Source organism: Pleurodeles waltl, chromosome 6, assembly GCF_031143425.1.
Source record: "Pleurodeles waltl isolate 20211129_DDA chromosome 6, aPleWal1.hap1.20221129, whole genome shotgun sequence".
In the NCBI taxonomy this organism is placed as follows: Eukaryota; Metazoa; Chordata; class Amphibia; order Caudata; family Salamandridae; genus Pleurodeles; species Pleurodeles waltl.
The window spans coordinates 1,502,682,618-1,502,708,787 of NC_090445.1; the positions used below are offsets into that span (position 1 = coordinate 1,502,682,618).

At 43.2% G+C, this 26,170-nt stretch overlaps 1 protein-coding gene across 1 annotated transcript in view; it reads right to left on the reverse strand.

The window, feature by feature from the left end:
- Positions 1-26,170, reverse strand: part of PLCH2 (phospholipase C eta 2) — a 1,343,524-nt gene that overhangs the window by 12,368 nt on the left and 1,304,986 nt on the right. The window contains exon 23 of the mRNA XM_069240985.1: positions 13,650-13,995. Coding sequence (XP_069097086.1) covers positions 13,650-13,995 — 346 coding nt within the window. The remainder of the gene's footprint in view (positions 1-13,649; positions 13,996-26,170) is intronic.

The following is a 26,170-nucleotide window of genomic DNA, read 5'->3' on the forward strand; positions in this document are numbered from 1 at the left end:
CAGGTGTGGGGCCTTGGCCTGAAAGCCAGTGGCTCACAGTACCCTACAAAAGTGCACTAGCCAAGAGGACACAGCGAGATTTCCTGACTGGTTGGACTCAACGATAGGTCAGAAGGGCTGGGCTAGAGTGAGCTAAATGCTCAGGTGCTTCTTTTGGTAGCATGCAAAGATATGTCTTGAAACCATTTATTCTTCAGGAAAAAGAAAGCAGTTGCGATATGAATGGGTTTTATGACCACCAAGAAACACTCAAAGATTAATTCATATAAAGTATGAGCAGAACTCTACATTTTCCATTGTGACGTATACAAGCACTAAAGAGATATATAAAAGCAGTTTTATAATAGTGAAAAAAACAACTAGCACAATGCACCAAGCCGGAGCAAAGGCCACTACCCGCCAAGTGGATCATGGCCACCATTTCAGAGTGACATGAACAACTTCAGTGGTATGCTGAACACCAGAATATACTTCTTAACTGAGAGTTCAGCTCTAATTCCTTAATGTCTCTATGAAACTAGATTCACTGTTCTAGGTGTTATAGAAGGCCTCTGAGCCTCACTGTGCCCCTTCTTGTTGAGTTGTAAACTGGGGTACGGGAGGGAAGTGCATCTTACAGCGTATAGAAAAATGATTAGTCTCTATCTTCCAGATCATGCCAGGTAAGGTCTCCAATAGTTGTGAGTGAGAACGTCTTAAGTGTTTAAAACAGCTAGAGTACATTCTCTTCCAAAATATCTTTCATTCATAATTCTGGCAGATATTTTGGCAGTGGGTGTTTTAGAGGCTCTATTTGCACTCCAGTCTACAGACCCTTCTGGTACCTCCATTTGGTAATTTATGAGTGGATTTAGAGACTGGGCGGGAGCTGGCTGTAGGGAAGAGCAGGTGTAAGACAATGAAGCAAGAAACTGTTTGTAAGGTAAGGAGCGGTGGCCAGTCAAAGGAACATAGCAATCATTGTTTCAGGCTTTGATCCAGAGGATTTCTTCAGGATCTAGTCATTGTTTCAGTCTAAGCTACTTAGAAAAGTGAATGAGTCTGCAAAACCATACACTTCAAAAGATACATTTGTACCCTAGTGGAACTGAAGTCATTTCTCAGCTAAAAGGCCCCGATTGCCAAAGCCCTCCAGTGATATAACTGGCACAGGGAAATTTTAGGCTACCTTCAATAAGAATGTACAGAAGACCAAAGAGATAACAGAAACATGGTCACCTAAATGTAGGAAGATGGTGCCTCCTGTTCGTGGGGTGGACCACAGAAAAAGAACAAGTACCGCAGCCTCTGTCTGTAATATATCAAAACAACCACTGATGCATCAAATAAATAGTGCTAACTGGAATAAAGTGAATAAACGGGAGAACTCTGCCAAACTTACCAGCGTTTTCTACTCAGGCCTCTTTGATATATTTTGGAGGCGTTGCAAAGCTTTTTGATTGTAAAAGCTTTATAAACTGTAGTAAAGTACTGGGGGTTCTGAAAGAAGGCTAGACCACACGTTAGAAATAGTTGCATGCTGCTGTTCACTGCACTAGTCCAAGATGGATGAATTAATTACACAGCCGTGTTTTTAGCCTGATGTGTGTAGAGACAGAGTCTAAATGATGGGTAGAAGGAGGCGTGACAGAAACTGCATCAGGCTAAAGGGTATGCTGTACATTAGAAAATTTAATTCTGAGACACCTGCTGGACATCTAAGTCATTCTTGCGATTAAAAATAACAAATATATAACAGAATAGCAAAATATTAAGGAATGAAGATCGCAAGCTAAAGTGAAAAATCAATGCATTCATCAATGCACTGGGAGGGCAGCAAATGGACCAGAGACTATCTGATTAACAATACTTGTATTACGAAGGTCAGAAAGAGGTCAACCATCAATCTACTCAATCTAAGGAGGAAGGAATGATGGTGCTCCGCGTGAAATCAAAACATGTTGTAGCATAATGAAGTGAGGAAGTCGCTCCTTTATGGCAAGCTCCTTAAAATGTAATTCAGTGATCTAAGGCACTGTGAGTTGAGCGTGGGATGGAGTGCCAAATGTCACTTTTGGTTATTGTTCTGAAATGGGGTGGCACTGTATGAATTTTGGCATTAATTTGGAAGGCAGTTCAGAGAACTGTACCTTTGGGTAATGATGCAGCGAGCAGCCATTATGAAAATAAATAAGCATCTAGAGAAGCTTTTGCCTCCGTTGCATAACTAACTCTCACAGCCCCAATAGTTTCCCATAGACACCGCCCATGCAGAAGACCGCTTGGGTTCCTACAGGCCAGTCATTCTCTGATGAAATATGCAAGGTGCTCAATGTTTTTTCACACTACCACAAATGATGCATCCCTCAACAACATACTCGTTCATCTGCCACTGACCTGAAAATATTCAGGCTGATTCAGAAAAAACATTTATGATTAAGGACAAATATTCATAGAGGAGTACTCTTTTGAGTCCTCTTACATGCATTTGTAAATGGGCTGTGAAACATCCAACTCCCTCTTAGGAAATGAATAAATTGTACTATATACACGTGAATATCTATTGAATATTCCCATTTTATTCCAATTTTAAATATTTTGGGGCCAAGTCACAAAGTCATATACCAGTAATTACAAGAACACTCTAGGAGTACTGCTTTACATACTCGGAAATGTCTTTGTGAATAAGCCCCATTGAATGCAATGCTAATTAACCCTGATTTTATTAGGATATGATGATGTCTCATAAGCCATGGAATTCAAAGAGGGCAAAGGAATCCACGCCCACTTAAAACATTGGATACAGTTAGTAGGTATGCCTCACCTACCTAGTTCATAATCCATCCATCACCTGAAGAGTCTGTTGGTGTCTGGCTTTTTTGCTATGCTCCTTGTATTGTCTCAGGGGGTTAGATTGTGTTAGATCACTGTAAGCTTTGACTCATTTCTAGATGTTTAATACATACATCTATCAAGTGTCCAATATTATTCTTAATTAAGAAAGAGATGGGAATCGGTAAATAATTTAAGATATGTTTAAAAAGTATCCTTCTTTGATTGTTATAGCCTGCTGTATTTGCATATTAGAATTCTAAATTACATCACCTCGACTTTCATCATTTATAAATACTCTAAACTTAATTAAACTGTTCATGGTTAAAACAAAACAAAACGAATGAGTGCCCACTATGGACACATATGTGGATGTCAAGAAGCCCTATTCTGAAATTGGAAGTGTAACATCTATTCCTCATGCCGCTGGTATATTTAGGACATTTCTGAAAAATCTGTGTGCCATTACTACCACACAACAGCAGAGACTTCAAGTACCAAGTGTAATTTCCCTAAGATTTTTGTGAGAATAATGGACAGTAAGCGAGTTAAAAAATATGATTTCGCACACCCGTACTTATAAGCTTACACTCGAAACGGTATAAAAGGCAATTCCACACATATTCTGGGGCCATCTGACATTTATGCACATGCCTCATCTTTATCAGAACTGCATAGCGGGTACGTTCACAAATGGCTGTTAAAGTGACAAGTTTTTAATAGAGTCATGCAATAACTTATAATATCATTGTGTGAATATTAATTTAGTGAGTGGGCGGGTCCATTTATAATTTGCTTACTACAGCATCATCCTCCCGGTTCTTTGCTGTTAATCAAACATGATGAGGGTCAGGTGTCATATAGACAGGCCTTGAAGTTTTTTTCAGAAAAATAAGATGCCTGCCATTTTGAGAGTTGATTTTTACTTGGAAGAGGAGCTGCATTACCAAAGCACATTACAAGCCTTGTTGAAATGTCACTGACACAAGAGGATTTCTCTTTCAGGGTTAACATAAATATTAAGTCATTGCAACCTGCGGGGTGCCCTATGAATTCAAGTCAGCAGTGATGTGGTCATTGCTGAACAGGTCATCTCTTGCTTAAGAAGATTTGGCTAAAACTTGATTTCACTTCTAGCGCTACTGCCTAAGACCCAGGAAGTGTGTCTTATTCTACTTAAATTATTTCTGTGGTCCAGCCTCTTCCTGGGCTCTTTTCATATGGGTATTAGTCCCAGTCTGCACACTGTAGAAAACAAAGGGCAACCAGGTATTATTGCAAACCAGGTATTACTGCAAGTCTAGAAATATAAAACACTTGCGAAATAGCCACACATTTTGGTACAACTCGAATAAGGAACAATGAACTTCGCAATTCAAGAAATTATTGAAACAAAATATTTTCTCACTTATGTATATTTTCAAACTACTGAGTGAATTTACATAAAGTGAATGCAAAGATATTTCAGCTGTGCCTGGCTAACAATTTCTTTCAGCCCAGTTTACCTTTATTTCTTTACATGTTATGTGCTTGGACATACAATTCTCAGTAGCAAATTGTTAAATGTGTTAATGGGTTTAGCAATTGCTACTATGCGATTTACAAAGAATTGATAAGGTAGCGAATTCTCAAACATTTCTTATCTCTGTAACTAGTCTATGATGAGGCTGTAAGATGACTCCTGAAATGGATGGAGATACTCATCAATCGATCAATCTATGAATTTATAAAGCGCACTACGTACCCATGAGGGTTTCAAGGCACTGGGGAAAGGGGGGGGGGGGAGGGAGTGCTGCTACTGATCGAAGAGCCAAGTTTTGATGAGTCTTCTGAAGGCGAGTAGGTCTTGGGTCTGGCGTAGGTTGGGAGGGAGGGAGTTCCAGGTCTTGGCGGCAAGGTAGGAGAAGGATCTGCCGCTGGAGGTCTTTCGCTGGATGCGGGGGATGACAGCGAGGGCGAGGTTCAAGGAGCGGAGCTGGCGGGTGGGGGTATAGAAGCTGAGTCTTCTGTTCAGATAGGCAGGTCCGGTGTTGTGGAGGGCCTTGTGTGTGTGGGTGAGTAGCTTGAATGTGATCCGATTGTCTACGGGGAGCCAGTGAAGGTCTCTTAGGTTGTGGGAGATGTGGTTGCGGCGGGTTACGTTGAGGATCAGTCGGGCGGAAGCATTTTGGATGCGCTGGAGACGTTGCAGGTGTTTGGCTGGGATGCCTGTGTAGAGTGCGTTGCCGTAGTCTAGCCTGCTGCTGACGAGGGCCTGAGTCATGGTTCTTCTTTTTTCAGTCGGGATCCACTTGTAGATCCTGCGGACATGCGGAGGGTGTTGTAGCAGGAGGAGGAGACTGCATTGACCTGTTTGGACATGGAGAGGGAGGGGTCGAGGATGAATCCTAGATTGCGTGCATGGTTGGTAGGAGTTGGAGGGGTTCCCAGTGTGGTCTGCCACCACGAGTTGTCCCAGGCTGAGGGGGTGGGTCAGAGGATGAGGACTTCCGTCTTGTCCGAATTCAGCTTCAGCCGGCTGTTTCTCATCCATTCGCCGATGGTCTTCATACCCTCATGGAGGTTGGTTTTGGAGGTGTGTGGGTCTTTGGTGAGGGAGAGGATGAGCTTTGTGTCATCTGCGTAGGAGATGATGTTGAGGTCGTATTTGCGGGCCACTTGTGCGAGGGAGGCCATGTAGATATTGAACAGTGTTGGGCTGAGGGAGGAGCCCTGGGGAACGCCACAGATGATGTTGGTGGCTTTGGATCGGAAGAGGGGGAGGCGTACTCTTTGGGTTCGGCCGTAGAGGAAGGAGGTGATCCAGTCGAGGGCTTTGTCTTGTATTCCGGCTTCGAAGAGGTGGGCTGTCAGGGTGCGGTGGCAGACTGTGTTGAAGGCGGCAGATAGGTCCAGGAGAATGAAGGCTGATGTTTTGCCGTTGTCCAGTTGGCTTCTGATGTCTTCTGTGGCAGCTAGAAGGGCAGTCTCGGTGCTGTGGTTCCGTCTGAACCCTGACTGGGAGGGGTCCAGGATGTTGTTGCCTTCGAGGTGGCAGGACAGTTGAGTGTTGGCGATTTTTTCAATGACCTTCGCCGGGAACAGGAGCAGGGAGATGGGACGGAAGTTCTTAAGAGCTTGAGTGTCAGCTTTGGGCTTCTTGAGGAGTGCGTGGATTTCGGCATGCTTCCAGCTTTCCGGGAATGTTGCTGTTTTGAAGGAGATATTGATGACCTTCCGTAGTTGGGGGGCGATGATTGCGTTGGCTTTGTTGTACACGTGGTGTGGGCATGGGTCAGACGGTGATCCTGAGTGGATGGAGTTCATGATCTTGAGTGTCTCTGTGTCGTTGACGTTGGTCCAGGAGGTCAGGTGGTTGGTGTGGGTGGTGCTTGCGGGGATGGGCTCAGGCGTGGTTGTGGTGGAGAAGCTGTTGTGGATGTCGGTGATTTTCTGGAGGAAGAAGGTGGACAAAGAGTCGCAGAGTTCTTGGGACAGTGGGATGTCATTGACGTTGGTGCTGGAATTGGAGAGTTCTTTCACGATGTTGAAGAGCTCTTTGCTGTCGTGTGCGTTGTTATCCAGGCGGTCTATGAAGGAGGATCTCTTGGTTATTCTGATGAGTTGGTGGTGCCTGCGGGAGGCGTCCTTGAGGGCTGTGTGGAGCCATTTCTTTTTTAGTTTCCAGCAGTCGCGTTTGGAGGCTTGGAGCTCGTCGGTGAACCAGGTGGCTTTTTTGCAGGTTTGGTTGTTGGGTGGGTTCTTGAGTGGCGCTAGGGATTTGGCACTGTTGGTGATCCACTGTCTGAGGTTGAGAGCGGCAGTGTCTGGGTCGGTAGGTGGGTTCTGGGCGAGGGTATTGGTTAGTTGTTCTTCGGTGACTTTGCTCCAGCAGCGGCGAGGTGGTTGTTGGGGGTGGTGGTGCTTGGTTTGTTTCTTGAAGGTGAAGTGGATGCAGTGGTAGTCGGTCCAGTAGAGTTCGGTGGTGTGGTTGAAGGTGACGTGGGCGCTTGTGGTGAAGATGGGATCAAGCGTGTGGCCGGCGATGTGGGTGGGTGTGGTGACGAGTTGTCGGAGTCCGAGGTTGTCGAGGTTGTCGATCAGCGTGGTGGAGTTGGGGTTGTTGTTGTTCTCTAGGTGGAAATTGAGGTCTCCGAGGAGGACGTGGTCCATGGAGGGGAGTGCGTGGGTGCTGGCGAGTTCGGCGATGGTGTTGTTGAAGGGGGCTCGTGGGCCCGGGGGTCTGTAGATGAGTGTTCCTCTGAGGGTGGTGTTGGGGTCGTTGTGGATCTGGAAGTGTAGGTGCTCGGCGGTCTTGAGGGTGTCGTCCGTGTAGGTGGAGACTTTGAGGGTGGATTTGTGGGCGATGGCTATTCCTCCTCTGGTGCCGTTGGTGCAGTCTCTACGGGTGATCTTGTAGCCGTCCGGGATGCCTCATGCTTTAAAACATGTCAAACTCCAGCACCTCATACCAGCTCTGTAGGGTAGAATTTGCTACCATACCAGTCATTTGTCAAATCTCTAATTATTGGTGCAAAATTATATAATTCCAACCCTCTTCCTCATAAGTGAGAGCTACCTAATTGTTTCCAAGTACCTACCTACCTATTTGAGTCTTAGCTGAGCCCAAGTGAGATCCTCTAGTTCGAAGCTTCCACTTCTATGTGTACGTTTTTCAAAGAAAGCATCTGCCAATATTAAACTGAGTAACTGCAATTTTTAGATTGGCAACTAGGAAAACCCGTGTATCAATCTATACCTGAGACCCTCATTAAGAGCAGTCCGTTTTTTCACAAACACGTTTTACAAGGGATTGGAATCACTGGAAATTTACTGGGAGAAAATGTCTGTTAAATACTGATATAAGTAAATTTTGGTACATGCAGCACCAAAATCCCCATGTAATTCCACCTTTTAAAGTGCCCAACTTGTAAGTGCCGAGGCATTGTATTTTTAAAGGTGCAGTAATTAGCGAATCCCCAACAAGCCACTCATAATGATAGCATTAGCCTGTTGGTTGAAAAAAACAAGGTATTCGAGGAAGTTGTGGGGCAGGGCCAAGAATGTTGGTTTGTTGGTTGTTTTTGTTCAGGCTTGACAAACTGAATCAAAAAGTATGGTTCGATCTGATAATTTCATTCCCATATGTGTAATTTCTCTTATCTGTCTAAACAGAGAGAGTTAAGAATTAGGGTACAACCAATTAATAAGAGCATTATAGACAGGTGAAAACAAAAAGGCAAATATGGGTTTGCTAATTGTTACTGTTAGCTGAAAACACACTAACACTCTTATTTTCTCCAGGCAATGGCAGCCTGTCTGCTTGTGAGAGCTGAACATAGCGAACATATAACTCTGACCCTCCGTTTGGCCATTTGGTGCAATAATATTAATGGGACAATGTTTTATGTAGCAACTGCTAGCACAGTTTTCCTATTTTGTAGCACTATAAACACATAGGCTAGATGGCAAGCTGCGCACAAATGTTTGTGTGTATCGGAATTTCTTTAGCAAAACTATTGCCTGACAGAAACATAGGCCTCATTTACAAGAATCTGATGCATCGGCACCGATGTGTCAGATTTCTTGTGCTGACCTACGACTCCCTAACAACGCCATGGATGTACTGTATTTACAATACAGAGCTCCATGATGCAAGTTTTCACAGATGTGTCAGAAATTCGGAGGCATCTGTGGCGTTAAACTGACACATTGCTGGACTAGCGTAAATAAATGACGCTTCTCTCTCAGTGCAAGGAACGCTCCCATAGAGAAAAGCCCTGCGTCAGTTTAATGTCTGCTCTGAGCAGGCATTACAATTCCGACGCAGTGAAGTCGCAGAATGAGGCAGTGAAATGTTGTAAAGGGAACACCTACCTGGCACATGTATAATGTGACGCAAGTCTTTACAACTGACACATTGGACCCAGTGCATTTTGTAAATGTGGAGCAGTGTAAAGCACTGCTTGTGAACCGTAGCACCGTAGCTTAAAAAAAAATTATGCAACGGTGGCACAAGCCCTTGTCAATGAGGCTCGTAGTATTCTAAATATTGTTTACAAAAATACCATCCCATTGGTTCACGGTTTTCTGTCATTCGTGTCAAAGGACTTTTTATTTTAATAAATTATCTTTAGGATACAACATATCAGAAGATAGTTAAGATATTCTGGTACCATGCCTGCACTATATAGTCTTACACAACTGGTCAGATTGCTCACATTTGGGTCCTTGTTGTAATTACCATTATGATCAAACATTTGCATATCGTATGTAACCCAGCACCCAGTATTACTGTTACTCAAATCAATTATACTCCTTTTATCATGCTCAGAAACATAAAGGACCGAGTGGATTCTTCTAGGATGCAAGATGTGACTGCAAATTTCACCTTGATGTCATTGGCAGACTATTAATCTACCATAATGTACTGCGTGGCCCATGTCAGTCCTCTATTAAAGCCATATTCTCTAACTGTTAGCTCAGCGCTGCCCTTAGATCTGTTGAGTAACTGCGACTTTCTGTGATGTTCTGCGTCTAACTTAGACTTACATATCAAGAACTCGCAGGCCTTTCTATCACAAAATTAAAAGGTTGGAAGCCCTTCTGCAAGTGCTCCCTAAAGCAGGCTGGCACGCCTTCAATTCTAGGTTGAATGTGCAACAATTGGGCTTCACAGGCTCTACTTTACAAAAACGCATTCCTAAGACCAGAGCTTGTTCGACAATGCATGAGCCCTTAACCTTTCCCTTCTGCAGATCGAGAGCAAAACAGACACGGACTAGGTCCAGGTGCAAGTACCTCAGACCAGTGATTTGCACTTTTCGGGACCCAATATCGATATCTCCGAGCAGAGAGCATAGCCCTCTATTTAGAATTCCCTGAGTTTGCCCTTAAGTCAACTATTTAAGACCACGTTAATGAGAAAAAATAATATATTTTTCTGTCACATGCCTACAGTGCTCTTAAATTTGAGTATATAAATTACCCCTGGTTGGGGGGTTGAGTGAAATATCGATTAAACAAAATTAGACACCCACACTGTTAAAGCTCTCACCTTTTGACCTCTCTCTAGATACATTTAAATCTTATTAAATAGCTACTAACATTAACGGAGGACATCGAAGCCTGACAAGGCTGACAACCAATTATATTAAACAAGTAATTTTGTCCCAAAATATGTTGTTATATTTTAATGTACTATAGTATCTACGTTTGTATAGTGCACACTTTCCATTTCTGGTGCCTTGTTCTTTTGTATGTTTATTTGATGATGTTGTTGGGATACGATGTTCTGATGATTGTTGAGGTCTCTACTTGGTGTGAATATTGAGCACTTGGCTGAATTGCTGGATAACCAAACGTGGTAAATTTATGTGGCTGGGAGCCATTACTCAATCTTTGATGTTAGTGAGAGGGATGTGATTGTCAGATAGATATTCAAATTGGCAGTTCAGTCCGATTAATGATAAACTAATGACCTTATGCATATCCATGAGGCAAGATACATTTTTATTGTATTCCAATGACGGTTTTACTCATTTTACTCTTCTGTGTAACCCCTGAGGTCAGCCAATTAGTATTCACTCTCAACATTTTTGGTCTTGCCTACAGACATCTTTAGTTGTTTGATTTGGAATGACCTTTCCCATCCCTGCTCACCACTACTCATTGACAGTTTGAATTGCTCTCCTTATTCCCCTGGTCCGCCTGTTACCTCTTCAACTGCTTACTATTTTTTAATTTGATTTTTAAAAACTTTTTAGCAGAACCAGCACCTTCAATTTTCTTCTTAACCACTCCTTTCTCTGAATGTACTTTGTGCACTTTTTATATTTCTATAATTCTATTAATTTATGTCTGCTAACTTTGAACAGCATACTAAAAGAAAAAAAAAGATTGCTCTATCATGACATACACACAAGCATGTATGGTGACAGATGTACGAGCTTACATCATCTTACTGATGCCAAAAGCCAAAAGACGGCTGCATCATGAGCATGCATGAGCATATGTGGTGATGCGTGTGCACCAGCATAATCATGCTGGCTTTGGCTTTTGACCAACTTTGGCAACCACCAAAAAGTTAGCCAGCTTCTTTCAAATGCGGGAACTATTGACTTTGCTAGTTATAATTTTTTATAGGTATTTGGTGGTTTGCAAACTTAACTTCAAGGTGGCAAAGAGTGGGAAAGAGAAGGTATTTTTATTGTGGCAGGTAATCTCACACATGGTGTGCAATACGTAGAACATCATGAATGTAATGCCTGATAGAGTCATGATTACAGAAACAAGGATCTGATGGACTGAGGCCCATATTTATACTTTTTTTGCTCCACATTTGTGTCATTTTTTGACGCAAAAGCGGCTCAAACTTACAAAATATCATTGTATTTTGTAAGTTGGTGCTGCTTTTGCATAAAAAAATGACGCAAATGCGGCAGAAAAAAAAGTATAAATATGGGCCTGAGTGAGGGAGGAGAAGTGAGGGGATATGTCATTGGGATGTATATCCCAATGTAGTCTTCTAGGCCCTGATTTATATTTTTTGGTGCAAAACTGTGTTTCTGTGCACCAGCCGGGCACCATATTTATGGAATGGTGCAAGCCGGTGCAAGGGGTAGGCTAGCATTTAAAAAAAATTATGTTAGTCGGGTGGGGCTGATGGTATGGAAGAAGGGGGTTTTGCACCAAAAAATGATGTTAGGCAGGTTAGAGTAAAAAAATGACTATAACCAGATTGGGGTCATTTTATGGCGCTAAACCTACCATGCCACATGACTCCTGCCTTAGAAAAGGCAGGAGTCATGCCCACCACCCCAATGGCCAGCACAGGGGACAAGGGTCCCCTGCGCATGGCCACTGCACCCTTTGCCATTTGTGGGGGCCCATTTCAGGGCCCACATGGCACTTAAATTTTTTTTTTTAAATACCTACCTGTACTTACCTGTACTTACCTGGGATGGGGTACCCCATCCTCCACAGTCCCTTTGGTGTGGGTGTCCCTGGGGCCTGGGGAGGGCACCTGTGGGCTTATTCCATGGTGCTCCACCATGGAAATAGGCCCACAGATCCCCTAACGCCTGCCCTGACCCAGGCGTTAAAAAATGGGGCAAAGCAAGCTTTGCACCATTTTTTGACCCCTCCTCCCTCCCGTGCACCATTTTTGCATGGGAGTATAAATATGGTGTTAAGGCCATGGAGTCATTTTTTGCACTGGAAGCCTACCTTGCATCTCATTAAGACTAGGGAGGTTTTCACGTCCAAAAAATGACTTTAACCCCATAAATTTGGTGCTAGGTGGGTCTTGCATCAAAGTATAAGTATGGAGTTAGTTTTGCACTGAATTAGAGTAAAAAAAATGAAGCTAATTCGGGGTAAACAGAGTATAAATATGCCCCCTAGTGACCTTATGTGATAGCATCATAAAGTAGCTCTCTACAGTGACCTTAATGCAGGTCCATCCATGTGGCTGCCTCATGGTGGTGGAATGTTTTAATTAAATAAAAATTCATGGCCTTATATAGAGCTTGGCGGTTGACATATGCTGTTAAAATGCGCCAGATATACTGTTTTTGTATGAGTGTCACCAGCTATAATGCAGTTGTAGCATGGGGTACAGTATATCTGCTGTTTTTGTGACACAGTGTCTCCTCCGCCAAACTCTTAATAAAGCTTTCAGACATTCTCAAAAATATTATTGTCACACGTAACCAGCCTTATTCACGGTCAAGCACAGAGATTTAAATACACAACACACACTAAAGATGAACTGGGAGATGTTCCATATGATGGATGGACTAAAATGATCGAAGTGCACAATAAAAGCACTGCTGCAAACATACCACAATAGATACAAAATACACTAGAGATGTACAAGCCTCTAAGCAGGACCACACTGAGTAATTCTTTTAAACCTTCTGTTCAAACAAAATGTTTCAGGTTTTTTCACTTTGTTATTATTCGAATGGGCTGTGTATCAGATATGCATGAATTTGACAGAACCGGGTTATTAAAAAATTGCCCCGTATCCTTCCTTTAGAAAAGGTTCTTAAGAATTACTTAATGAGGGTCTACTATAACACAGAGCTGATGGATTCTAAAAATGGTAACTGGTGGAGGAAGTCTGCCCTTACCAGCGAAGAATATGGGGGATTTACTTCGAATTTCCTCCATCTTTTGAGAAAATAATGCATTCATCTCTCTCTGGAGGGTACTTGCCGGCCTTCGAGAGGCTTCAGGCCAGCGCTTGGAGAACTCCGGACTCCCGAGGCTCTCGAGACTGCTGGAGGTGGAAGATATGGAGCCGCTGCTGGCGGCGACCAGGTTCACCGTACTCCCATACCTGCCACCTGACTGGCTCTGCCACTTCGGTCGAGGGTGGCCTTTCACCCCCGGGCACGTGGAGTCACCATTTTTCTTCCCCGGGGCCATCGAAGACTGGGCAGTCCTTGGCAAGTCCTCTGCGTTGTCACAGCTTCTGAAAGGTAATAAGTCTGGAGGCTGCCGCCGGGGCTGGACTGTCACACTATAACACTTTAACTCTAGACTTTCCTCCCCTGTCTTATTGCTATACTGCTCGCGCTGAGGAATATCTTTTGCAATCGGCCAGCTTGCACTCTCGCTCCATTTGCACTCAAGGTCTGGGCTCTCCTTGGAACCAATCATGCATTTCATACAGTTGGTGGCCATTCCAATCCGACCTGAGCCATTCATGGCGCAGCGGGCAAAGACACCGGATTTTTCACTTGGGGGCTCACGGAGACGAACCCTTTCTGACCTCCGGATTGGCTCACTGAAAGTGGGACCCGCTTGTAAGCGGCTATGACCTTTAACTTTGCCACAACAATGAGCCTTACCTTTCAAACCCTTGACCTGCAGGGTTGGCTCCCCATTGACAAAGTCCCGGGGAGTTGGTGCCGGGGAAGCACTTTCCGGATCTGCATCAAAGCGAGGCAGTGACGAGTCATCCAATTCACGGTCTTCGCTGGCTCCTTCAGAGCTGTTGTCTTTGGTGTCAATGGCTATTTCTGGAAAGCCCCTTTTGTTCTTCAACTGGCCTTTGGTCGGAGCACTGGCAGTCCGCCGCAGGATGTGGCTGCTAAAGGAGTGCTTCCGATGAAGCTGTCCAACAGCATGACTGTCGAGAGATGCTTGCTTTGGATTTCTGTGAAACAGTCCTTTTAAGCCCATGACCTGCTTGGCCTATTAAACAGTAGAACAACATACAAACAAACAGGAGACAGAAAAGGAAATTCATTAGTAGAATTCTTCAAAGCTGAAGACAGTGGCCTAGTCCCAACTGGCCCACTGGACCATACCACTTACTAAGCCAACCATGTTGTCTATTGGTAGTAATTAAAGTATATTGGTTTAGCCCTTTTGTTGCAGTCAGAATTATAACATTTTGTACTGGGCCACGGATTGGGGTTTCGTCAATATTGTCTAAGTCATGCTATGGGGTGGTGGAGATGGAACAGACATTTATTTAAATTGATATAACAGACATGACGGAGTTTGTATAAGGCATTTTGTGAATTATTTCCATTTTAGAGAGCTACATTGAACAAGTGAGTGAATGAGTAATAGGAAGAGAGAGAGTGTGCAACATGTCTGCCTCAAAACACAACCCCACACTTCTCAAGCAGGAAGAGATTCCTCCTGTTTCATAACTCTACTATTCCCTTTCAAAATCAGATACATTTCTGCTTATACCCATCGGCAATAGTTAAAAGAGATAGCACAAAATGGTGTTGAAATATCCTAAATATCCAAACTTTGGATGCAAATGCGGACCTTGATGAACAAACTCACATGGTTTATTGCTTGGAGAGCAGTGTGCCAGGAGTATTCCACTCCAACACCAGTTCATCAACCTTCATCAAAGGCTATCATCTTAGGTAGACATTGTCAGGCAAGTGAGTGGTTCGGGTACGCTGCCTGAGGCACAGTCAGTCACCAGTACAAGCACAACCTCTGTTGCCCCCCTATGTTGCCTTTCAGAGGCAGCGATCAGTTATGAAATTATTGAATATTGTGACATGGCAGTTTTTCTTGATCAATACACACTGCAATGTGGCAAATATCTTAAGATTGAGTGATCAGCACCGCTTGCGGCATACTTTGGCCTTGGAATGATTACTTTGGTTCAATAAGGCACTTCAAGAGAAATTAGAATTTTAAAATACCATGACAAACCAGTTGAAGTACGCCTCTGAGCCATCCTAGAAAGTGGAGAAGTCCCATTAAAACAAGCAACACTATCAGAGCTCTGAAACAGAAGTGACTTCTAACTTCCTCCTATCAATAGCAGCTTACAGTAAGATGTTTGCTGTTGCTTAATGACAGATGTAGGTTTTAATGTGCACATGAGCATACAAATGTAATAAAATAGATATTTTGAAGAAGATTCGCAGATTTATTGCAGTCAAACTCCTAAAACTACCTTCTTAAAGTGGCCACGTGGCCAGTTTATAGGCTGGTAGATATTTAGCTTACTTCCTGTCTCACCTATCAGATGAACCTTGGTATCACTGACAGAGTGGTCTGTGTAGAAGTCAGGTGGATTCTTGACAGGCCCTTACCTTTGATTGGGTGATTGTTCAGGGTCTGTCTGAGTAACATATCTGGTGAACTAGGTATGTTAATGATCTTGATCCAACTGTACTGACCTTAAAGATATGATGGGTACCAACTAAGGGACTGATTTAGAATTAGGAGGATGGGGTTGCCCTGTCACAAGTATGATTGATATCCCATCTGCCATATTATTATTCCATCATATCCTATGGAAATCGTAATACGGCGGACAGGACATCTATCACGTTTGTGACAGAGTGCCCTGTCGCAAAACTCTAAATCAGGCTTTAAGCCTTTAAAGATCAGTTGCTCAATACTGGAACATTAGTGAGTTAGCTGAAATTGTGGTTAGATTGCTCTGGATTACACACTGATGTGTTTTGTCGAGTGCACCTGTCATGTTTTCCTTTGTTGAAGCCACAAAATTCAATAAAATGCTTCAGTGAGAGGAAAGGTATGGCAAGAGAGCGAGAGAGAGGAGGGAGTAAGAGAAACAGTGTTAGGGTGGGAGAAAATAAAGAGAAGATGGAGAAAGAGAGAGAGAGAGAGAGAGAGAGAGAGAGCAAAAGAGAGAGAGAGTTTAAGCGAGAGACAGACAAAGATAGAGACAGAGGGCTTGATTAACCAAGGTAAATGTACACGTTTGTGTAAGTGTAGGAGCTGGCTCTGTATATACTATATCAAAATGACATATAGTGTGTCCAGGGGTTCCCCAGAGGCTTAACAGAGGCTAAAGTAGATAATACTAATGCTCTTTTTTGTGGTAGTGTGGTTGAGGGGTTAGGAATATCAGAGGGCAGGGCAAAGCATTTGTTGTACACACACAGGCAATAAATGAAGCACACACTCAATGGCTAACTCCAGCCCAATTGTTTTTATATAGAAAAAATATACTTTGTTACTTTATTTCTAGAAACACAAGATTCAGTTTGCAGGTAAGTACATTTACAAGTAAGTATCAATCATAAGTATCAACACCATTTTGTTTAAATTTGGCAAGTTAAACGGCTTTCAAGAAAATAGCAAATATCTGTTTTAAAAGCTGACAGTGCAATTTTCAGAGAAAAGCTCTAGTGGGGAAGAAAGGTTAGTGCAGTTCTGAGGTAAGCACAAGATTTACAGTTCCAGTCTCTGGGGGTTAGGATGTCCACAGGTTGGGGTTCAAGTTAACTCCAAACACTAACCACCAGCAACACGGGACCGGCCAGGTGCAGAGGGTTAAAGATGGTGCAAGATTAAATGGGCTCTTATGGAGACTGGGGGCACTCGGAATCAGGCCTACTTGCAGGTAAGTACACGTGTCTTCGGAGGGCAGACCTGGGGGGTTTAGGGGAGCACCGGCAGGGGGTGCACAGGTCACCACCAAACACACACCCTCAGTGGCACAGGGGCGGCAGAGTGCAGGGTGCAAACTTAGCGTCAGGCTCCAAATTATTTTCAATAGGGGGATAGTTGGGGTCACAGCTAGGCTGTAGGCTGGGCCCAGGGGGTCGGTTCGGAGAAACCACAGGCTTGACAGTGAAGAGGGCCGCCTGCTGCACGTTGCTGCACCGGGAGTTTGGGTACCCAAGGCCAGGGGTACCTTTACCTATACTCGACACCTTTTGGTGTCGGGTATCTTTGTCCGGATCCTTCACAGGCAGGGGGGTCCTTTAGATTTAGTCTGGATTTAGTCTGCAGGTGTCGTTGTGGTGGACAGGAGGGGTCAACCCAGGGTGGACAATAGGTCAGAATGGCCTGGAGACCAGCTCTGGTCTGTTGGGCTACCTAGACAAGGGCAGTGGGCGTCGGGTGCAGAGTGGGCAGGGCTCGCAGATCCAGGGGCGGCTCTGGAGTCCTTTCTTGGAGTTTCTTTCTGGACAGGGCCGCTGTCCATGGGAGATCTTGGTCCTCTGGTGTGCAGGCAGTCCTTTTCAGGCTTTTAAGAGGTCGCTAGCCTGCAGGATGTGTCGCCTTTTTATAGCAGGTGCTTCAGAAGCTGGCGACAGGCCGGTAGGGCTGGGACAAAATCAGCTGGAGTCTTCAGTCTTCTCTGATGTGGGTCAGCTTTGCAGTCCTTCTTCTTTCTTTTTCTCATGAGCTGGATTCAGGGAGGCCCTTAAATCCTGGACTTAGGGGTGTTTACAGGGGTCAGGAGGCAGTAGCTCATGGCTACTGTCCGTGAGGATGGCTACACCCTTCTGGTGTCAAAACCGTTTGGGGAGGGGAACACAAACCTAACCCTTTTGGTCCCTTTCCTCCAAACCAAGATGGAGGATTCTGCAAGGAAAGGGTCACTTCAGCACTGGACACCTTAGGGGTGTTTCCAGCTTAAGTGGTCACTCCTTGTTTTTCCTAATTTTCCTGCAGGACTTGCTGCCAAATATGGGGCTTTATCCGGGGGGTGGGCATCTCCACTAGCTGCCCTGGTCACTGTAACAAGAGGCCCGAGCATTTAAGGCTCACCGACAGGTGTTACAGTTCCTGCAGGGGTAGGTGTGAAGCACCCCCACCCAGTGCAGGCTTTGTTTATGGCCACATAGAGCACAAAGGCTCTCACTCTATGTAGTCAGAAACTTGTCTGGAAGTGGCAGACTGGCACAAATTGGTCAGTCCTGCACTATAAGTTAGGCTAAATAACAGGGGGCATCCCTAAGATGCCCTCTGGGTGCATTTCCCAATAAATCCAGCACTGACATCAGTGTGGGTTTATTGTGCTGAGACGTTTGATACCAAACTTCCCAGACTTCAGTGAAGCTATCATGGAGCTGTGGAGTTCGTAATGACAAATTCCCAGCCCATGTACCCACTGCACTTACAATGTCTAAGAATATATTTAGACACTGTGGGGGCATATTGCTCATGCAGCTATTCCCTCGACTGTGGTATAGTTCACCCTGCCTTAGGCTATAAGGCCTACTAGAGGGGTCACTTACCTATGCCATAGGCAGTGGTTGGTGGGCATGGCATCCTGGGAGGGGTGCCATGTCGACTTGGTCTTTTTCTCCCCACCACGTGCAAGCTGCAATGGCAATGTGCATGTACTTGGTGAAGGGTCCCCAGGGTGTCTTAATACATGTTGTAGCCCTTGGGGACCTTCCCTGGCCACAGAGCCTTTGGTACCATGCACCTCTTACAAGGGACTTAACTGTGTGCCAGGGGTGTGCCAATTGTGGGAACAATGGTACAGTTTTTGGGAAAGAACACTAGTGCTGGGGCCTGGTTAGCATGATCCCAGCACACTTTCAGTCAAGTCAGCATCAATATCAGGCAAAAAGTGGGGGGTAACCATGCCAAAAAGGGGCACTTTTATACAGTAAGTTTATGCATTTTTGCAATTCACAAAGGAATTTTACGAGTATTATCTTTACAACTGTGAAGTCTCTGCATTTATGGTGGAGACTCCACACGTAAAAAGATAAGCAGTCTTAAAGATACTACTCATAAAATTCCTTTGTGAATTGCAAATGATTGTAAACTTACAAAAAAGCTTAACTTTACCTTTGTGAATGAGACCCTGAGAGTGTCAGAAAGTTTGAGTGAAAGGGTGATTTTAAAATTGAAAGGAAAACATTGAGGAGGTGGCTTAGTAGAAGGACAACAAGAAAGGAAAAGGAGTTGATGGAGGGAGCAAGAGACGGAGAAGTAGAAACACAAAGGAACAAGTGACGTGAGAGATGGTGAAAAAGAGTGATGAAGGACAGAAAAGTGTGGAAGGAGAGAGTATGAGAAAAAAAGGAGGAGATGCAAAAGAGCCTGAGAAATAACATTGAGGGGGCATTCTGGCAGAGAGAGTCCAAATCCAATTGAGTGAAAGGGAAAGAAATAAACATGGAGAAAAAGAGTACAGGATCTGGGGAACGCGAGCAAGAAAGGAAGCAGCTGGAGGAGAGAGAAGAAGAGAAAGGATAGGGCTCATAAGAATGTGTATGTGAGACAAAGAGACAAAGAAGACTGAAAAAGAGAATAAGAGGGTGTGAGAGGTAGAGAGAAGGAAAAGAGATGGTCAAGAGACAGACTGTTAGACAGAAAGAAAAGGAAGGAAGATCAAAAGAAAGGTGTATGAGAGAGTGAGACAGGGGCATCAGAATGTTTGAGTGTAAGAGGCTGGTATTGAAAGGAAAAGGAAGCAAAGGTGGGAGGGGACAGACACAGAGAAAGAGAGAAATAAGACAAAGGAGGAGGCAAGTGAAAGTGTGAAGTGGATAGAAATAAAAAAAAGCAACAGTGAGAGACATAGTGAAAGAGTGACAAAGAAGAGAGAGACCTTGGATGGAAGGATGATAAAGACAAAGAGAAGTGAAAGTGAGAGAAGGAAATAGAAAGCTGGGGGAAAGAAAGATAAATAAAGAGAAGAAACAGAAGATCATGAGAGTTGGCATGAGAAAAAGAGAAGGAAAGATGAGGAGACAGGAATATTCATATGTGTGTGACAGAGAAAAAAGAGTAAATATGAAAGAGAAAACAAGTATTGGCAGATTTTCGAAAGTTTGAAAGAAAGCAAGATAAGCTGGATGGCAGACAGACACAGATACACAAAAAGAAAAACAATAGAAAAGCAAAGTATTTGAGAAACTGTTTCAGTAAGGGATAGAAGGCAAGAGAGAAAGATTAGAACAGAAAGGGAGTGTGTGCAGTGTAGTGGCTTCCCTTGTATGTGTTTGTGGGGGTATGTTTGTACATGGGCACACACATGAATGTAAGTGTGCATTTGTGATGTAGAGTGTCAAAAAATCTGTAGTGGTGGTTGCAGAGAAGGATCACAAAGATTAACAACATCTACATTTCTAGCTGCAAGTGGAGTGGCTGTTTAACATGGCATTTAGGCTTGAGTTTCAGTGGTTGGGACACAAAGCATAGACAGTTTCTACTGTGGCAGTGAACTTGTGACGTGAACTTGTGACGTGGTCGATATAAGAGGAGGGCTCATTTAGTTAGAACTTAATTTGTGCCAGTGTTTGCAGGTGCCAAGTATCAGCACTCATTCCTAAACACTGGCACTTATTTAAGATAGTTTACCACATAGTGGCGCTGCCTGTCTATGTTTGAGCTGTGCTTATCAATAAAGAATTTAACGTACTTCAAAAACACAGTAAAACCAGCAGGTCAAGGCCATCCTTTCAGCTTGCTTTGGCCTGAAATAACTGAAATAATCCAAAACATCACTCTTTTATTTTGTGATGCTTAGTATTTGACAGTGCTGATAGGGAAGGGGAGTGGTGCTGATCACACTGGCCTGAAATGCCTGGGCCCTGGAATTACATTTCCACAACTTATGCATTGCATTTGGGGCTGGACATCCGGATATTTATAGTGCAATGCTCAGCTTTCTAAATGAGAGAGGAACATCAGAAATGGTGTAGCAAGTGGTCATCTCCTGCTTTGTGGAAAGTATCTGCCACCCATTTACAGGGATAGGCGAGGTAATGATTAACCCTGCAAAGACAAAGGAGCATATTTATAATGCCCTTGCGCCACCTTGTGCCACATTAACGTCATTATTTTTTACGTTAATGTGGCCCACCGAGGCCAAAATCCCCACGCCATCTTTACAGGGTAGCGCAATGCACACATTCTGCCACTCTGTAACCATGTGCACTACTTTAAGCCTGAGCTAGGCATTGTGAATGCAAAGGGGGCGTTCCCCCGTTAGGTCAGCCAGAAAAATGGCGTAAGGAAATCTATGAGATTTCCTTGCTCTATTTTTTATGGCACTTTTAGTGCCTCCTCAAGAGCGGGCATTAAAAGGGGGTTTCCATTCTTTAGAATTTGGGCCCTATGTACTCTGCAGGAGTAGCGCCAATATTTTGGCAGTAGTCCTGCAGAGTACATCAATAGCGCTATTTCCATAAATATGTTGCACACTTGGTGGCGCTAGGGAGTGCTAAGGGGCGCAGGGAAAGTGGTGCTGCAGTCGGGGCAGCGCCGCTTTCCATAAATCTGCCCCCATGTGTTTTTATAAAATGCAGCAAACTAGATGCAGTAACAAAGGACCTATATTCATCAAGGCTCATTCCACTGTACAGAGTCCACTGGTACTGGGTTGATGTCAGTGCATAAAAATAATGCCCAAAAGAAAAACTACACACTGTAAACATAAAAACACACACTCCTTCATAAATTTTGGCAGGTCAAACCTGCCAAAACGGAGCCAGGGAAAAGCATACGGTATTTAACGTACAAGCCTGATTGTGGTGCATTAAATACCAAATAAGCTTGTTATTCCCCACAAACTCGTAATAGATGCTATTTATCACACCAGATAAATAACATACCCAGTGGTATCATAATTTCTCAGGTGCCATAAATGGCACCAATACTTGTAATCAGAGACTAAATCTGCTCTGGCTTACTTAATTGATCCCAGATCGGTTGTATTTTAGAATATCTCAAGGGATTAAGCCACCTGTTGCAGATATCTTTGTGTGTCATAACATTTTAGGGGGATAGTGGTAAGATGACTCTGGTGGTTAATGTAGTTGCTAGGGAGATCTGTCTTTTGTCTAGTCATAATGTTGACTCATAAAATAGCATAGAGGCTTACTGTGCCTGCTTCAAAGCATATTGTGTACAAAACACATATTTTTGTTTGTTATGTAGATAGGTAAGTGGGTTACTGCATTTGACATATCATTTTGTTAATTCAGTTCAGAGGTTGTCTTTCTTTTAATATAGCATAGTGAACTATTAACTGTCATCAATGAGTTCATGTAACCTGCAAGCAATGGTTTAGAACCATCTGTTTCTTAATCTGTCGTTATTCTAAGACTCCAAAGAAGGGTTCCTTTGAGTAGTAAAAAAGTCTTATTAATTCAGTTAACCTCAACCTTTGCATTCTGCTTTAAATCATGACTTTATGTTTCTCCTGACCATACACTCTTTAGATAAAATGCTTACCAGAATGGACGATACGTGACTCCTACACCTTGTAATACTCATTGTTTTATGTAAAATATTCTGTACTTTACACACATGAATGGTTTACTATCTCTAAAATGTGTGTGTGCGATGTAAAGCGCTCTGACATCCTGTATTGTTATGAGCACTAATATAAAACAATGAAATTAAAAACATTTATATATATATATATATATAGCTATTTCAATTTTTATGTGTGTAACAATGCATGTATCTGACCATACATCTAGCATTCTTATACTGCAGGCATGGTTCTGCGAAACAGGGACTGAACAAAGTAAAACTCCTTCCTCCAAATCATAGTTTCGCTTAAGTTCTTGTGAAGCTGTGTGCCTTTGCTTCCCTCACTTGTACTGGCATCTAGAGGTTTAGCTCCAGCTAGCTCTCAGCCAGGATGCTACTCAAACAAAAGAAGGGCGGACGCCACTTTAAATCAAGTCTTTGCTTTGACCACAGCTGGAGGTGAAAATACGAAAGTCCCATCACTGCTTGCCTGTTGTTGCTCAGACCGGAAAGCAGACAACACACAGGCAATGCTGACTCTGTCCAGGTGTCATCTGATGACGTGAACACATTCAGACTTATTTCACTGGAACCAGTCAGATGCCAGGTTCGGCTCAAAAATACCAGTTGGATCCGGGGTCCAGCGGAATTAGAGTCACCCCTTCTAATTTAAAATTTCTTGTAAGAAAAGATCACGTAAGTGTTATCATTTTTAAGACAGACAAACTTCAGTTTAAATTGACTCAAAGAAGAAAAACACTACCACACTACCTATTAGACATTCTCAGAAAATGGATTGTCAGCCTTTTATACAAAACAAATGAAATGAGGAAATGGGAAATAACATAATAATCTCACCTGCTCCTAATTATTTTGCTTTTTACGCACAACCCGCTGTTTGTGATCAGAAGCTTTATAGAACCTGCATTTGACTGCTCATGTACCACTGAAAGGCATCATGTTTTCCTACCAAACAAGTTATCCTGTGACTTTCAAGCATGTTTTTGTAAGTGGAAAATTCATTAATAACAACAGCAAGTCAAAATCGCAGCTAGGCTGTGAAACATATATACATTTCAATGTGTTACAGATTCTCTAAATGCAGACAATTAATTGGATGAGGTTGAAGTCTTTGGCAACTCCGTGAAAATGAAAAAAATAAAAAATAAATTATAAATCTGCATTCCTGTATGCATTCCAAGTATACTTGCCAACCTTTCTAATTGTAAGCTGGGAATTAATCACTGGGCTATATTCTCAAAGCTGCTTGCATGTTGATTCCTATGTTGCAAGGGAAATCGTTCCGTTATATTCAATCTGGACTTCTGAAATGCAGCAATTCCATTTGTGTGGCAATGCTCAGGTAAGAGCTTCTTTTGGACAAATTAAAAACCTGAACTCTATGGTCTTGGGTCAGCATACTACTGGAAACCTCAACTCTATGACCTTGGGTTATCATGTCACTGGAAACCTGAACTCTATAGTCTTGGGCCACCACGTTCCAAATAGCTGTCAGACGCGGGGGCCTGTGAGTACGACTACAACATTGGATGTTCGATATGTCATCCTGGGGTCAAGTGTGCAACACCTGAATCCTGGTGACACCCTCCATGACTGGCTAAGAAAAGGTCTGCAACACCAGAGAAGGCTGTGCATCAAAGAAGCCCAAATGGACGTTGGTGAGAATATTTTCTTCGTACATACAGCCAATGTAAAGTCTGTTAGGAGCCCTCCTGACTAATACAAGTCATTTAATAGATGTGAATGCCGGAAGTAAGAAAACATGAAGTAGCTGCTCCAAGTTGGATGGAAATATAGACTCCAATGGGAAAAAAAAAAAAAAAAACATACCTGCAAGTCCACCTTCCCTGACTGTCTCCTCCCTTGCTTGGGTGCCACAAGCCTCTTTCAAGAGGTGTTTATACTTGCTCTTCTGCTGGTTCTGGGCACTTGTGTTCCCTCTGTTCCCTAGAAACACTATGCTGAAATTCCTTTCTGCTCTTGGTGGTGTTCTAAAGCCTCGATTCCAGTGGTTTGTACCATATGTAATAAAATAACCTTCTGCCCAGTGTCTCCGACTGACATTTCAAAGTGCTTCCAAATGAAGGTCTGTTACTAGAGAACACAGACATGCAAGGATGTTCCTCAGATGTGTCCTGTTATTGAAAACACTGTAGTTGACTACATCACCGATAGATGCATCACCCTACATACAACTCCTTTTTTACTTTTTTCTTTTTATTCAAGCAGCTGCACCTTTCTAAGCATTCTCACCGCCACTTTATCGTCATTGCCTAATGCATCACCTTAATAGTTGCAACTTCTTATTCCTAACTACATGAAGATACATCATGCTAACCAGCTCACATCTCTAAGCACTAGTAATAATCCTGTGCTTATCCGTAAATTCTATCCCTACAGCTCCCATAAGCTACCTAGTACGTCATCCAAACTATTTCAACCGCTGCATCCCAAGGATATATCGATTTTATTATGCTGACCTCACTATTACACAGTCATACTGTACTATAAACAGTATCTGGTGTCCTTAGGACTGCCTGTAGTTGCACCTCTCAGACCATTACATCAACATACTACCAGCCACACCAGTGTGGGTCACCCTAACCCGCACAACTTTAGTGTTCCATGATCACCACTGAAATTCGCTACACTGTTGCTCCATCCATCAAGCATCATAACACTAACAGCCCACTTAGCCCCATATCGTTAAATTACCTACAAGGTATGTAGCCTTAACCGGTATCCCTTTTTTGGCAGCCATACTTTTTGTTACACAAAATAGTACACCTTCTCCTAGCGACCTTAAGAAATATCACAGTATGGCTGAAAATAGCTTGGTTTATATGAGAGTCAGTATGTGTGTGTGTGTGCGTGTGTGCACACGTGTATAAGTCCATTTCAGCATTGTGTTTGTGAATGTATGTCGATAGAAGTGTGTGTATGGTGAGAGTTGTTAAAAGATGTATGTGAATGAAAACGAGTAAAGGGAAGCGTGTGTGCATATATATGGCAGTAGTATAGCAGCAGAATGTGTGAGTGTGTGCAAAAACATATATAGGAGAGTAGTGTCTATATGCTATAAAGCGGAGCAGTGTGTGTGTTTATGTGTGAGTATATTTATATGGGAGCAGTATATGTTTGTTTATGCGTGCAAGAGAGTGTGTTCACCTACAGAGAGTGTATTGCTGTGCCAGAGTGTGAGGAATGCTTCGAAGATCTGCCTGCTTTAGAATGCGTTCTGGAACACAAGTATGTCTGTCAAATAAAAGGGATTTGTTGAAGAACACAGGTATTTCCTTTCCCGCTTCTTTGCCGCGTCTCACAACAACCTCCTTCACCTTGCCTTCTACATCACTTGGATGACTTCACTAACATGTAGAATTCTCTAGCTCACCCACAACCAAATTCATCACTCAATATCCACCCTTTCCTCCACTCAGTATTACTGTATGTAAGCATAAACATCAACTTCTTTATCCTGAACACATTTTGGTATGGGATTCTATCCGCTGTGCCCTCTTTAACAGCTACCTTTTGAAAACACACAGCAATCAGTTGCCACCCACAAGCATACGTGATACTCTTTATCACCATGGAAATTACTTACCTTCACCCTACCACTAGATACCTAACCAAACCTTGGTCTTCCTTCCACCGAGCATAACTAACACCACCACCTTATATTTTACCTTTATGTCTCCAAGCTGCATCCCCCAACCTTATGTCATCTCTCTCTGATTCACATTTTGCATCATTCAAAACATTACAATAAACTCTCCGATCCACCACCTAATGTAGTAACTAAAATTCTTCCTTGTAAATCTCAGTAACAAAAGAAGAAATCACATAAAACTTTAGCCACCTTTCTTCCTGCCTTCCC